The 17,976-nt window shown below is 34.8% G+C and overlaps 2 protein-coding genes across 7 annotated transcripts in view; both read left to right on the forward strand.

The window, feature by feature from the left end:
- LOC130893376 (uncharacterized) overlaps nt 1-17,976 on the forward strand; it is a 303,656-nt gene that overhangs the window by 275,832 nt on the left and 9,848 nt on the right. For 3 of the 6 annotated variants that reach the window (XR_009059195.1, XR_009059197.1, XR_009059196.1), the window contains 9 exons: nt 436-676; nt 2,197-2,458; nt 4,884-5,152; nt 5,375-5,611; nt 5,678-5,976; nt 8,190-8,337; nt 9,417-9,581; nt 10,022-10,213; nt 13,117-13,259. Coding sequence is in view for 3 of the 6 variants with exons in the window: in XM_057799423.1 (XP_057655406.1) it covers nt 436-676; nt 2,197-2,458; nt 4,884-5,152; nt 5,375-5,611; nt 5,678-5,976; nt 8,190-8,337; nt 9,417-9,581; nt 10,022-10,213 (1,813 nt within the window). In the remaining 3 variants the exon portion in view is untranslated. The remainder of the gene's footprint in view (nt 1-435; nt 677-2,196; nt 2,459-4,883; nt 5,153-5,374; nt 5,612-5,677; nt 5,977-8,189; nt 8,338-9,416; nt 9,582-10,021; nt 10,214-13,116; nt 13,260-17,976) is intronic. The other 3 variants (XM_057799423.1, XM_057799426.1, XM_057799424.1) reach the window with 1 other exon arrangement.
- LOC130893378 (polyglutamylase complex subunit TTLL1-like) lies at nt 15,386-16,702 on the forward strand. Its single transcript, XM_057799429.1, has one exon. It carries the CDS (start codon nt 15,442-15,444, stop codon nt 16,642-16,644), a length of 1,203 nt encoding a protein of 400 aa, XP_057655412.1. The 5' UTR covers nt 15,386-15,441; the 3' UTR covers nt 16,645-16,702.

Below are 17,976 nucleotides of genomic sequence, written 5' to 3' on the forward strand. Positions count from 1 at the left end.
CGTTATTATCGAGACGCCCTCTGAATTCCATATCATTTTTTGAACGCCTATTGAATATCGATGCTGATTTTCTAACTTTTCACTTCTTAGACCCTTTTATATGTTTTTTGTGATGAATTATCATGATTTTAGGTTTCTTTTGATGAAAAATCAGTTTAAAATAAAATTTGACGTTTCGACCTATATCGGTCTCTATTACTAATCGTTTCCAAGATATAGTATTTTACATTGTTATATTGCAACCCGGTATAGTATATTCAGTGAAAAAAATAGGACAATTACTTTTGTCCCCCGTATTTTCCGACACTTTCAATATATTCAAAAATGAGACTCTTGGGCCTATTCAAAACATTTCAAAGTTGTCGCTCTCTAGCTTTACAACTTTTTCATATTTCTCGACTCTCTGCTTCATCTTGATATTCTTATTGTTTTAAGAAACATCTAGACGAAGGCACTTTAGACTTGAAAAAGCCCGAACATAGACAGTTCATTATGCAAATAGCCTTAAAGTGCGCGGATATTTCGAATCCCACCCGGCCTTGGGATATATCCAGGAAATGGAGTTTAAAAGTCTGCGACGAATTCTTCAGACAAGGGGAATTCGAGAGGAAACTGAATCTTCCTGTGACTTCCATATGTGATAAGCAATCCACTTCTGTTGCCAAAATTCAAGTCGGTAAGTTTATTTTTATTGAAATTATGTAACTCTAATTCTAACATTTTTTTTCGACTGATGCCTTGAAAATAAATTTCAAAAGAATTAAAACACATCAACAAAATTTATTTAATACCAAACTTTCCATTAAAATATAATATACGAGGTCTGATGATTAAGTAATGAGACTGATACTGTAGTGACGACTAACATACTTTCATAAGAAAAACAGTTGAAAGAAAATTGATGATCCAACCCATGGATGGAAAAAAATATAAGAATAGAGAAATGTTACCACATAATGTGATAAAAGTTTCGCTGTTGATTACCACAAGCGTGGTTAAAAAAATCAGTATGAATCGTATCAAATTCATTCTTAAGCAAAAACATCAACTCAGGCGACACCCCTACAATTGCAAGTCACTGGCAAAAAAACTGAACACGAAATTATATTCTTCTTAGTAAATTCTTAAAGCTAATGGCATTAGCTTCAAAATAATGTAAAATATTGTAATGTTTCTTGCTCTCACAGACGACAATACGTTATGATCGGTAATCACACTTTTCATGTTTGTTTACAATGGTGCTAATTAGGGAAAACTGACCTGCCACCAGCAGTTAGCCATCAAAGGTTGACCGATACGTTATTAAAAAAAATCTACCCTAAAAATGGATACAACAAGTGATAAGGCTACTCAAGCGGTCAACCTATTGCAACAAGGCCAGAGTCAGCAATAAGTAGCCAGTGCGTTGAACTGTGCACATCCGAAAGAGGTGATCGATTTATTGTCAGCATATCGTTGCGGAATTGAGCCCTCTTTGGTGTTCTAGTCCAACAAAAGCTAGAGATTTGCGACAAGTGGCCGGACATTTAAAAGAAGACTTAAGACAGCTAACATTGAGCCAAAAAAGTCAGCTACCGGCTCCTCCAGAGTTTGTTCCAAGGGAGACCACTGTGAGATTCCATTTTACAATGTGTTATTTTGTTAGAGCAATATTTTTAAGTAGACAATTTAACGGTGTCATTTGAAAAACAAAGTGTATATGGATAGGAAACGGGCTGAGGACATAAATACACGATAGCACCTATTTCTAAATTATTAGAAATAATTTGGATGAATTCATAATACAAAATATGAAGTTTAGATGAAACAATCCGTCAATTTTCACAACACTCCAGAAGGAGTGGCTTCGAGCTCTCAACTTTTCAAAGCTTCGGTTACAAAAGTACATTGATGAATTTTCCTAACTAGAGTTGCAGGTTTATTGTATATCTAAGTATAACATATAGCGTCACCCTCGTATTACAGACTATTTATATCGTAATGTGGCAAATCAAACCCCAAAGTGTACTCTTTTTAGTATATATTCCGAGCTTTCGAATACTTATGTATTCATCATCGGGAATTGGAATTAAAGTTCAATATTTACCAGATCTGGCACTTAGCAACATTTTTCACTTTCATAACCTCAAAATTACACTTCCATCAAACAAGGACTTAACAGTGACTCAATTCAGTCAGAAATTTTTCTTTTTCTAGGATTTTTCAAAAACGTAGTGAGTCCGTTATTCGCTGAATGGCACAGATTTATGAAAAGCACACTTTCAACGCACATGATGAACATTTTGGACGATAATCAAAAAAGATGGGAAGCTCAAGAAAAGGCCGAACAAGCCGAAGAAACTCAAACGGAATTATCGGACGCAGATCCGGAAGTAGTAAGTGAAGAAGAAGATGAACAACTGTCGACAAAAACCTCAGGAACTCATAGCATACAAGAATATATATCGCCTCCTCCAAGGTAAGACATTTTCATTGGTTCATTATATATGTGTCTTGTATATTTTTACTTATTATATCTTTTGATGATATGAAATTTTCTAGATATAAATTTTGACACTTTAAGAAACGAATTTCAACCAAAAGGTCCGCACCAAGTTAACTTTAATTTAAACGTGATGCATACTGAAAAATCTTGGCTATTCTACGTCCCTTTTTTCCTAAAAGGTTCCTGAAACTGAGCTTTTTAGGTAGTCAACTACTCTACCATATTCCCTAATGAGATACGTTATCATTTGATAGTCCCCAGGTATAAAAATTCGTTTATACAGCAACGAGAACATAAATTAAACTCAGATATTAATTTTTAGAGAAAATATGAATGAGACCTCATACTTGTATAATCAAACCGTTTAAGATAGAATAGAAACGATATAGATAAACCTAGGTTTGAACTGAAAGAAATATGATAGAATATCTGCTGTGTCATAGGCCTCCTTTTGAGCAAAAAAATAGAATATAACCTCATTTTCACTTCAAAAACTTGAAAAACGATAACTGAAAAGGAGAGGTTTTCCTTCGATCACAAGAACTAACTTTGAGAGCTTGGAGGAGTAGATTTCTATTAATATCAATCTCTAAATTAAATTCCTAAAATGAAGTAGATGATGGTGCAGACTGGATCATGTTTTCAGATTCTGGAACTGGAATAACTGCAACTTACCAAGGCTCAAACATATCTGGAAATATATTCTAGATTCACGCAAAAATTTCGGTAGGGGAAAACACACATTAATCGTTCGTTAGAGTAGTTTGTATGTCGACCATAGATAAAGCTAATTATATTGCAAACATGGAATATATCCTTCTTCTTGTATCATTTCAAAATTTTCTTCATCAGTGTGCCATTTCTTCCAACAAGTACCAATTTTTTATACAGCTTTGTGTTTACACTCCCAAAAGAACCTTTCTTTGTCTTGAGACGTTATGGTTACTGACAAGGAGAGTATATCTACCACTTTGAGCGTTCTTTGGGGTAGCTTCTCCAACATAAACATTAGAGAATTCAGCGGTAATGCGTTGTGGCCCTTTCAAAATGGTTTCTTAATAATGCTAGTGAGCTGCACTCAATGACTACAGTGTGGGGCAAAATCATATTTATTTTTTTTTACATACACAAAACTCTTTGTGACTAATAACAATCTGGTTATTTTTGCCCGAAGATGGTCGAATAAAATTTTAAAAAATGCTTCAATCATTGTGAAGGGATTTCTGTATTGATCCATCCGTATTTACATAAAATGCTACTGGTCCAATTTATGTCTTATCCATCAGTTTTCTTTCATATTTTTTCTAGCTGGATAGACAAAGTTGCCAGTGGAACTCATGCAACAGTAAAATGTTGCACCCGTTCTACATTTTATAATATTTCAACCTGTTTCCTACCATGTCTTGAAAACATTTTGACAACAGTTTTAACAAGAATTAAAAAGATTGAATTCTCCTAAAAATGCATTATGACTGTCCCTTTGGAGATTGACAGGATTAATGTCAGTGATAATCAATATGTTCCTGTCATACAAATTTGCCATCTCCACCAAAACGTTATTTTAAGTAGTTTTAGTAATAAGTGAATATATTGAATTTCCCTAAAAATGCTTTTCCCTTTAGGGCGAACAAAGATAAAGGACGACGCGGGATTAAGGTGCCAGTCATAATGAATATCTTCTTGATGATAATTTTTATATGAAGTAAATAGATTGAATACCCCTAAAAATATTTTTTGAGAGTCCCTTCAGAGCGAGAAAAAATTTGGGGAATCACAGGACTAAGATATCAATCATAACCAATATATTTCTTCCATATAACTAAATGATTCCTCCTTGGTCCTTCAAAAAGATGATTATTGAGTCTAAGTTTTTATTAAAATTATATTTAATGTTGATATTATTTGTACCTGATTAAATTTTTAAATATATCAAATAAAATCAATGTTTTGTAAACTAGGTTGTTGGAAAATTTTTACACAACAAGCTTATTTGTTTGTTGTTGTTTTTGTTATTTCCGGAAACAATCCTATATATCTTTGCATCCCCTGAATTACTGGTTTCCAGATATCATTGATCTTGTTTTATCGAGTTCTACATACCCTACCATCTTTTTATTATGATCACTTGATGGCGCTATTCGGAAGTCACCCTACCAGAAAAAAGAAACCATTTAAACTAACCATATCTTGTTTGTTTTGTCAATATTTGCGCGCATAAAAAACTTTTATATCCTACTGCAAAATAACAACTAAACCTGAAGTCACGTGGTAGATACAGCTACAAATGCTACTTCCGACCAAGCATACCTTCTCACCTATACTTCTTTTGTATACATTCACGCCAACCTGAAGGTTTGAAACCAAAAAGTGTCATATTCATTATTTAATTTTTCGATAGAGACATCAGAAGACAATCACTAGCTGTTCCGACGTTAGAATCGTTAGGAGTAAGAAGACATTCTGTACCAGTAAATATGGATCAATCACTGCCACGAACAATATATAGAAGAGAGAGCCTACCGACAGGTAGAGGTATCCCGTTCGGTAGATCGCCCGTAAGCCCCCAGACTGAATCAAGAGCTTCCAGTGGCCTTAGGGAGGAAGACGAATTGTTACGGTATGGCTCACAATCTGACGCATCTTCTTCTAGTCCGCTTCATTCGTCAGGTATGTCATTAGAATCTCAGTAATTAATTTTATTTGATTGAATTATATATATCATGATATTTTAATGATTTATCTACCACCTAGCAGCCATTTGTCATTGATATAACTTAATCACACACTCATTTCATATCTACGGAAAAACTGGCTTGAAATTTAGGTTCTAGCTCATGTAAATCGAAAAAATAGTTCCTTATTTAGCAATATTATTGTTTTCTTATCCAGAAGAACAACCAGAGAGGCCTTTAAGTGCTGAAAATCTACTACCAGAACCGAGCATAGCGTCCATGACAAGTAATACCGCTGTTAGTAGACTAACATCTGTCCTACAAGGCAACACCTTACCCCCAACTAAGTGTTTAACGAGACAACAAACTTTTCCCCCGCCTCAACCGTACATGCGAATGAGATACATGTCTGCTACAGCTGAAATGAGTACCTGCACAGAAACCCCATACGAAGGTTAGTTAGATGTTATATCTGAATCGATTAATGGCATTTTCATGGAGATTTTGTTATCTGTTTCAGGTGATAGTCGTTCGAACTCGTCTCACGGTTCCCATGAACACATATCAAATAATCTGAGCTCTATACCTCAGTACACTATACCAGCAATAGCTGTATTGAGTCCAAACAACAGTCGACCTCCGGATCTTCTATTACCGGAAGCGACGTTACCGACACCTCCGGCCCAAAAGACGTTCGCTAATAACAAAAGGGAAACGGAGGCGGTAGAAAAGGAGAAGACCTGCAAGATGGTTAAGCTGTCCGAACCAGGACAGAGATACGAGAAGGAGAATGTCGACCCCAGGAGATTAGCTGCGACGGTGAGTTAGTGTAGACGATTTTATACACATATCTCTGATTATAATGTTTTCTAGTGTTAATTATACAAAAAATAATCATAGTACCCCCCGAGAAAAAGTTATGTAAAACTTGAAAAATGGGTTAGAAGGAAACGATTTCAGTCGATTGAAGATTATTTTTCAGATGTCCTGGTCAATTTCTGAATATCCTTGAATTAATTTCCGGTATTGTTTATTACCATATCCGATCATTCACAAAATGTCGATATTTTCAGTATAATTCAAATCTATCCTTAAATTAATTGTTAAAAATTTGGGAGTTCATTAAAGACTATTTTAAAAATTACTTTTTTCAAAATAACTGAAATATTTGCAAAAGATATGAGAAAAATTTTGAAACAAAAAATGTAGGGATTTAAATTTTCTATAAAATTGTTTTAGATCACTTTTGATGTAATTGTAATATAAAATTAGATATTTGCAATAAACTATAAAAATTTATAAATCCATCGTATGGTCGTCATACACGTTCCGGTTTACCGGAGAACGCAGACGAACCTGTACAGGTACCTGATTACTTTTTCTGACATGCGTTTCGATAACCAAGTTATCGTTTCCAGAGACTGGAGGTCCAGGTACAGTAGACTGTAGCCTGTATAGCTTGCAAAATAATGAATAAATTTATGAAAAATCTGAATATTTAAGTTTTTTTTACATTATATCGAAGTTCAATCAATATCCCTAGGGATTTGATTTTTTTAATAAATTCATTTGACTTTTCCACTAAAAATATATTTTTACACAAGACTTAATACCTGTGATCTCATAAAAGTATACATTTACCTGTCCTGATCATGTATTGAAATAAAAATGAGCATTTCTGAGATGATTTCGTATATTTTTTTAGGTATAATTAAAAAAAAATTAAAAACTCAAATTTTTTGATATTTTTAAAAGTTCTTTATCGCGTCGCACGACTGAGCTGAAAATTTAATGGAGTTTTCTCGCTTTCTATTACTTACCATTTTTAACCCTTTTTGTTTGGAACTTTTTTTAAATAATTTTTGGTATAGTTTTCGATTATTTTCAGGCTCCCCTTCCCCCGGATTATATACAACTTTTTTATCAATTTATCCAAATTTACGCTAGAATCAACTGATTTAAAAAAAAAGGTAATGGTAATTTGAATTCTAATTGCAATTTATTGCAATTAATTTAATTTATTGAAATTATGTATTTGGTTACGGTGTAATTATGAAAAACACTTAAATACGTTAATAATTGGAAGATTAATTTATTTCTATTAGAGTTTCGGAGGTATGTCTTTACAATGTTAATGGTCCGAAAGAACTGCCTACTTACAATAAAATTATTGTACTATGGTTGTCCCTTAACTTAATATATACTAAAATATATTCTTTCACAAAGTTAAAAATGTGTTTACCAGATGTTATTAAAATAGAAAACTTTACTTCCAAAATTATATTAAGCTCAAAAATGTAAAAGTATAATATCTTATAATTATAAAGTATGAAATAGAAAATAGAACTGAAAAATATTTAAATTTTCTATATTTTTTAATATGACTGAGCTAAAAATTAAATCGTTTATTGCACTTTTTTCGGTTTCTATTGCTAACCAATTCTAAACCCTAAATTTTTCATTCAAAACTTTTTTTCCTTGTTTTTTTAATTTTTAGTTTTCAACCCTTCTCCAACTGAAATAAAACTTTTTATCAATAAATTCATGCTGAAATCAACTTATATTAAAAAAGGAGATAATGGTAATTTGAATCCTAATTGCATTGTTCTAATAGTTCATTACAAAGTTGGAATTTCTTGAATCATTGGTGGTCACAATTACACTGTTTGACGCTTGTTTCGATTTTTTTATATATAAAAAGCTAGTAAAAGAACCTCTGCAAGTTGTCATGTAGGTTTCGGAAAAGTATCTACAGTAGTAGTATGCTCTAAGTTGCCTAAGCTTCTTGTCAACTCTGGGTCGCCTATAAGTCTAATTGCTCCAAATGTACGAGCAATAGTACATACGAATTTGGTCCTTGTAGAGAATTAGTATATAGTTTTTAGGTCTTAAAAAAAGGCGCTAAATTTTTGCAAAGTTGCCCTAGCTAATTCTGCCACATTACTATACCAGAACATATTGCTCCCAACTCTCAAATTATCGTCTTGAGAGATTGAAGTTCTAGTGATACAAATATTTTATTTACATTACAGAGTCTAGGTAAACGGAGGGGTTCAGCTCCAGTGTCGCTTCCATTATCAAAACCCGAGGAAAAAAATCCCCCTGCAGGCGGGGGGCTTTTAATGTCCGATACACAATCCTTGAGAAGAGGATCAGTGCCAAATGAATTTGCTCATTTTCGTAAGTAGAACAATATCATTAATATTTAGGGAAACATTCTTCTTCTTAATTATAAATTTAAATATGGTTTTATACATTTATTGTATGTTCTAAACATATGGGGCATTTATTTGCATACAAATGATTTGAACTAAAAGCATCTGATTTCAAAAATTTTTTAAATAATGTTTTTATGATAAATTAACGTCCATTTCTTCACCATTAGTAAAAAGTTTGAAACTACTTTTTAAAGCAAAATTTGATTATTTCTAGCTTAAAAATATGTTACTACAATGATGATATACACTGGACTGTGTCTATGGAGAGCCCAGCACTTACCATGGATGTGTTTTCAAAAATGACAAGAGCTTTCGCTAGTTTCTCTCATGTTATTCACGTGGTAGTGTCCAGTGAGCATACCACTAAGGCCGACTACCCAGGATGCAATTGTTTTGAAACAAAAGTTGCAAACCAGTTGATCTTGCTACGGTTTGGCAACCTCGGCAACGTATAATAGTGGGGAGCCGCAATCGTTGTACGTGACAATGATTCTGCGGTCACAATTGCATTGCAGGTGTTGTTTCGTTTGAATATCACATGTTTATTTTGCTTTTTTTTTCTCAATGTGAGTGATCAAGAACTAAAAAAACCTCAAATTTGTGGGATAAGTGGAAAAACAACTTTTTATCGACATTCGATAAAAATCTACAAAGATTCTATCTGTCTAAGACAGTTCTTGTGCTGTTACGAACAGTCTAAAGTTCACATTTTGACTTAGGTACGGATGGATTCGATTGCAAAACTGTTACAAGATCAACCGGTTTGCAACCTTTGTTTTAATGCAGTTGCATCGTTTCTTCTTCTTTCTTCTAGTTTTCCCACTTTCTAACCTATAAAAATTATGCTTTTTTTCATAAGAAATATGTTACTGCTAAAAAGGCACTGGTTACATCTTTTTGTACCAGATAATGTCTTGAAAAAAACCTTTGTTAGGGAGTCCTTAAACTATGTTTCGATCAACTGTAGAGATCTGTTCCCCCATAAAAAATTGATTCGTTTTGCTATTTAGATATGACGCAAATTATAAGCTCTATTTTCAGATTTCGTCGATGACGAAAACCTCGAACAACCTCTTATAACTTCAGTGGAAACAAAGTCGTACTCACAATTTCCACGACGAGGTTCCGCGCCGACTGACCTACCCCCAATATTTGGCGGAGCCGGCGAAAGACGCGAACAACTCACAAGACATACTAGTCTTAACGGTACGTAATTTATTCTCACTCTGCCACAAAGTATTTTATTTACTGTTTCCGGTCTGTGCACCTTGCGTTTGCCAGAACGCGTTGTGGCTGTTCTGATACAGCCAGAACCCGAATGAAATGATTTTAGATTTAGAAGACGTCAGCTCACGTAATATAATGCTGCTTATTAATAATCATTTGGTAACAAAATAGTACAACACTCATTATTTGAATAAATGTTTAATGACAACGCTTTTTTATGTGTTTTATATCCATATAGACAATAGTTAGTATAACTAACCTAACTGCATCAAGTTTTCGGTCTTTGAGTGTAGCATATACATAAACAAATTGAGATTAATAACACTTCGGGTCAATTTATAAAAAAGATACCTTGTAAATAGATACAGAGAATTTATTTATTTTTTTTTTTCGAAGATTTCATTGCGTTTGTGTTTTAGGTAAAGCGGGAAGAAGAAAAAAACAATTGAAGAGGAGAAGTTCGGGCGGGCCCGAAACCGTTCTCCTACCGGAATCCCATTCTGAGATTATATCTCGACTTTTTCTACATCGGAGACCTGAAAGTTCCGAAGCGCTGCTGGTTCGGCGAAGAGGATCACTGCCTATTGAAGTCCTGACTGTTGGGCACTCCGGTAAGTCTACCATAACATACAAGAGAATGTCAATAGAGGAAAATACTTTAATCTATTTTTACGTTACTATAAATTTTTTGATAAAAGTACAACTGAAGATAGTCATAGTTTATAATTGGGTCACGGGTGATCAAGATTACATAAGCTTTCTGATAGGCTCGACGTGATTCACTCGACACTACCAAACACCGATATCCTTGGAAAAACCAATCAGGAACTTTGGCATGAAACAATGGGCGAACTGTGAGGCTTGCACAAGTGTTTGAACCTCGCATTGGGTACTCACTGTCACTGACCGTTGAGCGCATAGGCCTTTTGATAAGCTAGACACTACCAAAGGCTGATGCCCTTGATAATCCAATCAAGTACATAAATTTGAACCTTTTGACGTCACTAACCTTGCCCAACACCAGCGGCATTTCAGGACGTCCGTGATGCGCATAGTGTAGATATGGGGTTTTAGATGACATTGTCCGGTTAAAAGAGTAGTCTCCGGCCGTTGCTCGCATATGCCACTTGATAAGCTAGAATTAACCAAAGGCTAATGTCTGTTGAAAAGTCAATCAGGCAGATTACTTTAAACCTTTTGATATCACGATGATGTGGTCTGCGGTTCCTTCCTCCTCTATGCTTCAGATCGTCCGTGATGTCAATAGTGTGGAGATGGTGTCCTAGATCACTGTGTCCGGTTACCGGACAAATAAAGCGCTTATTTAAGTAGAGCTGTTGATTTAAGACATGCAGAAGGTCCATGTTTATGTGCCTTCTCTCATGCCAGGTGTTTCCCATCCATCTCTGCCTTACCAGTAAACTTTTGAGAGATGTAACTGTAAAGCTCTCGCCTACACCAATAACTGATTCTGATTTCATTGGTGGATTTTCTGATGTCAATCTGGCGAGAGACTCAACCTCGTTGTTACTCGAGTGACCTGGCATCCACAAGAACTGGAACTTCACACAAACATTCTCTTAGGACTTCTTCCCATTCCTAGAACAGAACGTTCCAGTCTTTATGGGTTGATATTACTGTGTTTCTATGGCGTCAATTTAGTATCGCTCCTCCATATGCAACCCCATAGCACAGAAGACGGTAGGATATATTCTCTAAGCGAAATAAATTTGCTTTCTTGGAATATCCTCAGCAGAAGCTTGTTTTGTACAAGCCATTCATCCTGTAGCAATCCTCGTACACGAAGGCTCCATGATTTAGTATATAGGGCTTAGGGTCACTTGTCCACTGTTCTATGAAAGTGATGTGTGTGATGCCCTTATTATAACAGTCGCAGACGCCATTTGGCTGAAGATAGTCATACTGGTGCAAATTCAAAATAAATTATTTTGTTTAAAATAAAACTGTTAAGTGACTTTGTAGGCAGTCATTTCATTGGTAGAATCAAAATCAACGCCAAAGTCTTAAGTCTGATTTATAGAAATCACTACAACTACCATTTTTCAAAGGATAGCTGTCAAATTTTGATTTCATTCCCTCTAATAGTTTGCCTGTCAACATTTTTTTAAGTATAAATTTCTTGTTTTTTTTTTAAACTATTGAATAGAAAGAAAATTCCATGTGTCGAGGTAAAGGTTTCAAGGGTATTCTGGTGACTCTTTTCCAAGAAAATTAACCATCATTGCTTGTTATGTGGAGTTTAAATATAAAATCTTCCAAGATGCTGAACGACTAGGGCGTCCAAAATAGACATAAACATGAAAAGTCTTCAAAAGCTATTTTGGAATTAAGAAAAAATGATGAAGAATGGCAGTTCAGACCGATGGAATAGACAAAAACAATCTCTTTAATTTGGGTTTCTGGTCAAAAATCAATGAGATTAAAGAGACCCAGGGGATCTATTGTGCCCTTTCTTTCTTGCTATGATACTAAGAATCCCAGCGTTTACAATCCCACCCCTCTTAGAAAGTTCAGTATGTGGGACGGCTCTATCAGGCTCAGGTATCTTCGTCTTCTATTTCATATACTACCAGGTGTAGTGTCTCTCATTTCGAGAGAATGTGAATAGAGGTTTCGTTTGGGGCGTGTCATACAGACCCCATGTCTCTTCAATTTTAAATCATGTTTTTCTTCATCATTATAACGGCCAAGAAACTCCAAAGCTGCACCCATTCGACGATATTTGTGTTTCTAAGTCGTTGGAACCCAGTAAGCCCAAACTTTTCTGTAGCGCGACTGATACGATATAGTACAGGGCAGATCTGGAAACTTCGGGAAATTGCGTGAATAATTCTCTTATAGTGAACCTTTGAGTTTCTTTAACCGCTTGGTCAACCCGCTAAGCAACGTCGTGTGTAGCGATAGATTTGCGTGCTTGATCGCCTTCATAATGAAAATCAGTTCAGCAATCTTTGGATCTTTGGCACCATTTACAACGCCACTAATAAAGGCGTCTCTATACACTCGATGAATTTCCACTGTACTGGCGAGAGAATGAATACCGACAACTATATTTATGTGACTGCAACTCAACGGAAAATGACGTGCTGGAATCGTCAGTAACAGAGCGTTTGAGCGAAGATGCGCCTATTACGCACGCCAATCACCTACTGCATCCCTATCCATCGTACTGTGCAATCGGAGGTTGAAGAAAAAACAGCCCTCGCACATTCAGCAGATCTTTCTTTCACTAACAGCGTACGTCAAGTTAATGAAAGGTCGAATATTATGTCTTATGACAAGGAAGGATAATTTGCAACCCCAACGTATGATTGCGAACGAAACGTTAAATTTATAAATCGACTGTTATTGTTCAAAACCGGTTGTACCGCGTGATGAAATATACAGTCTCATTCAATATCAATAATTTGTCGGTATTTTTGTTTTGGGTTCGTTGGTTTGTGCCAAATAAAAATAATATTGTTGAGTCGACTACCTAGAAATCATTTTTTAGGTATTGTTACAAATGTTGGAAGGAGCCATTCTTTCGGAATCATTTCTGTGTTATAAATGGTGTCTGAACATGTCTACAAGTACCCCTATTTAACTTCTGTTGTGTCAATTTGATTATCTCTTCTGGAATTTCGTCGCGAACAGGTATTTAATTGCATGTCGGGACTATTTTCTTCTTCATCATTTATTCCTTCAATATTAAAGTAGTTGAATGTGTTACTAAGTGTTTTTGGTGACGTTGTGTATAATTTATCAACTAGAAATATTTTTTTTTATTTGTGTAGTGAATTTTAGTTGTTGCATTTGACTTTGATTCTTCGTCGATACCTTTTTTTGTACTTTTTTAATTTACGAATTCATTTTTTGTGCATTTTGTTGTTCCTTGTCTTGTTCTAAACGTTATCAGTATTTTTAAAGTAATGAGCTAGTTAAGTGTAGAAGACAACAAGTGGAAACAACAAAAAAATAATAGATTTTCGAAAAAAAAACTGACTGACTACAGGTTAATTTAACTTTGTAAAATTCGACTAGAAGAATGTTGTACATGTGTTGAAATTGTAATTTTTGTAATGGAGATATATTTAGATTGTTAAAAACATGATGGTTTCAAGGTCATAAATGGAGACCTTGAAAATACAAGACATTTTCGTTATAGTATAAGGAGAAATTTGAATTTTCAAAAATTTAGTTGATTTTTAACTTTTTTCACGTGTTGAATACAGTTTCTCCAGTTTTCAGCAATTACATTTTTAACTTTCTTCTTTATCAACTCGATTACACTGCTATTCAAAGTAGATGTATTATTTGGAACAAGTACATTAGACTTTAATTTATGCCATATTAATTAAATCGAATTGAAAATACAATAATATGGTGGAAGCCGAATTACTTCGTGACCTGCTTCATTTACAATTTTGTCACAAACGTATTCTTTCGAAAAATTAGAACTTTTTACAGTTTCTAACAATTAATTTAACGTTCGCACAAAAAGTCATGTATTTCACACTATTACTGGAACCTGGTATCTTATTCTTTCGGTAACGACTATGGTAGGATGAATTATCCATCAAAATCTTCTTGGCTGCTAAAAATATCCATCCTTCTTTTGATCCCTGAATTGTCATTCGTACCAAATATCACCTAGGTAGATTATCGTTTGGTTTTCGATCTAGCTGTATTTATTTTTTCGAGATATCCGTTTTTTGGGAGCGCCGTGACTTTGAGACCTACTGAAGATACAGTTTTACGTCTCCTCGACCCAACTCATTGCTCGAATGACAAAGACCAAGGGTTCTTGGAGTCTCAAAACAGACTTTACTTTGACTTCGAGATCGAGGTAATCTTTAAATCCGGAGTTTTTAAGACGTGAGCCGTCTCGACAGTTTTTGGCTTCTTTCTCCTTTTTTCTCCACGCCACTGATGTTTTAACAGCTTCAACATTGGTAGAAACCGTTGGTAGTAGGTTTCTTTGTTTGCCAACTGACAAATAAAAATTTTTAGGTTAAGTCAGTTCTAATTAACCTCTCAGAATAGTTTGATCACCTTCTGCTTACCATTACTTAATGCCCTTATAATTCCCATTCAATGTACTGAATTTGGTATTTTTAAATTGAAGGAGTGCAAAAAAAATAATTTCTTCCGAAATTTTTTACCCAATTTTTAGGTCCTATAATAATTCAGGGATGCAGCTAGGTATAGAAGTTGTACCCTATCTTCATATATGGGCTCCCATATAGGTTACTGCTTTGTGTCGGTTCTTAAACGTAATAGCCTGTATATGGTTGTGTCAAAATGGCAGAAATTATCTGGAGAAGATCTACAAACAGAGAACTAATAAATGATATACGAGAAGCCTGAAATAACGTAAATAGTTTTAACACAAAGAGCAAGATGGTTATGACACAATGCCAGATTTCCGCAGCGCGGAATTGTGAGAATACTGTTGGAGGTAGGAAAAAGAACGAAAAGAAGAGAAAGGATAAGGACGAAATGGAGAGAAGTAACAAAATACCGAAGAAAAGATTGAGTTAAGTGTCTAGAAGACCTATAGAGTTGAACTATATATTTTTCCTTGTCACGAAACCTAACCTATGATCCAAGGTTCATTCATTTAAACATCTTCCAAATATGACCAAACTAATACACCCTTTAAGAATATTTCTTTCAAATTCACAACCCGCCACTGTCTTGTTACGTTTGTTTTTAATTGTAGATGTAACTGCATTATGAAGATGTTCTATTTATACCTTCACCATGGTAACAGCGTCATATTATGTCGATATTTTATAGTTTAGGTTATTAGAAATCCAAACATTTTCGTGTCGCAATGAAAGTCGCTTTTTGCACAGATTTAGATAAAAGCGTCGTTCTGGCAAATTGTGAGAAACGTAATTGGGTGCAAGTAGGTCCGGACGACGAATGGAATATATACTGGGCTGGTACGTTAACATGTCGAAGTCTTTTCAGCGTGGACAGCGGTTATAGAATGAGCGACAACCAAATAATCAATCATTTTCCTAATCATTACGAGATTTCTCGAAAAGATTTATTAGTGAAAAATATAAAACGATATCGGAGAGACCTGGAGAAAGAAGGAAACCCTTTGGCCGAAAGAGGTGATTCGAAATATATTTATTTAGATTTCATACCTGTTACGTTTGTATTGCCTGCCGATTATAATATGTTCGTAGAAGAGTATAGAAAAGCTCCGCAGAGTACGTGGATCATGAAACCGTGCGGACGGTCTCAAGGAGCTGGTATATTTCTCATAAATAAATTATCGAAGTTAAAACGATGGTCTCGAGAATCTAAAACGCCTTTCCAGCAACAACTCACTAAGGAAAGTTACGTCATATCAAAATATATCGATAATCCTCTTTTAATTGGTGGCAAAAAATTCGATTTAAGACTTTATGTTCTCGTCACTTCCTTTCGACCTTTGAAAGCGTATCAATTCCGACTGGGTTTTTGTAGATTTTGCACCGTTAAATATGATTCCAGCGTTGCCGAATTAGATAATATGTACGTCCATTTAACGAATGTTTCAGTTCAAAAACACGGCGGAGAATATAATTCTTTACACGGCGGTAAACTCAGCGTGCAGAATTTACGATTACATTTAGAAAGTACTAGAGGAAAGAAAGTAACCGAAAAATTATTTGATCAGATAAGTTGGTTGATAATTCATTCTTTGAAAGCGATAGCTCCGGTTATAGCAACTGATCGACATTGTTTCGAATGTTACGGTTACGATATCATTATAGATAACAAACTTAAGCCGTGGTTGATTGAGGTGAACGCTTCCCCGTCTCTTACATCGACCACTGCTAATGATAGAATTCTGAAACATAAACTTTTAGATAATATTTTTAATATAGTTATACCGCCTTCTGGTATGCCAGACGTTAGATGGAATAAAATACCTACTGCTCAAGCTTTGGGAGATTTTGAACTTTTGATTGACGAAGATTTGATTAGTCAAGGAGAACCTGGGAGTGATATGAATAGCAGGGCCGGAAAATGGAGATAAAGAAGTATTCAAATAAAAATTAAAGTGTAGCTTGTTATTTATTAAACTTTATAACTAATTGATTTGTTTTAATGTCAAACTTATTGCAATAATTTAAAAACCAACTAGTGGACACAATACTTCCTTCAAAAAAACATTGGCTGTGCGTTGACTCTTAGATTTTTTCTTTCGCCTTTTTAATGTTGATGCAGAATGCCACTTTTATAGGAAATTGGAAGGGTCAGAGGGTGATCATTCAATGCGAGGTAATAATACCCATTGTCTAACATTTGTACCAGTAATGTTGTCTAAATCCAAACTATTCTCAAACCTTTCTGCTGGCAATTAGTCTCGTTCCATTCAATAATTTTTTCATTAGATTCAAATTCCTCAGGGTCATTTCATGAGATGGTGAACCACGTGAACGTTCAAGAATTCAGTGGCGAATTGCAAGACTTCCTTTTCATATTCTGTTATAAATGTTGGATAGTTGTGGATAAAAATCGTAGTGCTCATTCTTAAGCGACAGAATTGCACATTTTGAAGGAGGTAGTGATAAATTTGGGCCATATATTTCACTGACAATATCCAAGTTTAGAATCAATGCAAGTTTGTGTAAACTTGCATTCATCTGCGCTCACCCTCATCTTATTATTGAATTTGAAAATTTAATTGAGTTCTACACTGTAGCTGTTCTAGATGCATGAGGTACAACTGGCAACACTTGGGGAAATCTCCTCCTGAGAAAATGATTTTCTCACCAAATTGTACTTCTTTACCCATGATATATTTTAATAGAAGATTAATGCGCATTGAGGAATGCTTTTTGGCGGTAGGTGCCTCATCCCATGAAGTTGAATATGCGCGCTTAATTCGCCTCAGACTCAACCAATTCACTAATATTATATCTCAAATGAAAGGGCTTGATATACTCAGTGTTCTTAGACTAAAACGAACAGCTTACCTAAATTAGAACTCGTTAGATGAAAAAAGAAATCTATAAAAACATCGGAAATGAACGTGAAAAGAGTTATGTTTGAGTATAAGTTAAGGAGGGCATAAGTTAAATGCTTGATGACAAATATAGGCATAAAAACCGACATTACTCGACTACAAACAATTAACATCAATTCTTGAGCATCTGTTGATAAATGTTGCCGTTTCTTTTCAACTGTTTGGTCTCTCTTTCTCCTATGTTCTAGTAGGACGTTTACTGAATCTGCAAATCGACTTGTTGATGGTTGATATTGAAACCACGGTTTTCACATACTTTATTTAAGAATAATTTGACTTTTAATACACCGCACACAACTAACTACTGACTGTGAACCGGAAACCCTACTCAAATTACCT

This window comes from Diorhabda carinulata, chromosome 4 (genome assembly GCF_026250575.1).
Source record: "Diorhabda carinulata isolate Delta chromosome 4, icDioCari1.1, whole genome shotgun sequence".
Lineage (NCBI taxonomy): Eukaryota > Metazoa > Arthropoda > Insecta > Coleoptera > Chrysomelidae > Diorhabda > Diorhabda carinulata.

Bases quoted from the DNA above. Each gene is read 5' to 3' on its own strand.
- LOC130893378 (XM_057799429.1), top strand. From the start codon at position 15,442: ATGAAAGTCGCTTTTTGCACAGATTTAGATAAAAGCGTCGTTCTGGCA.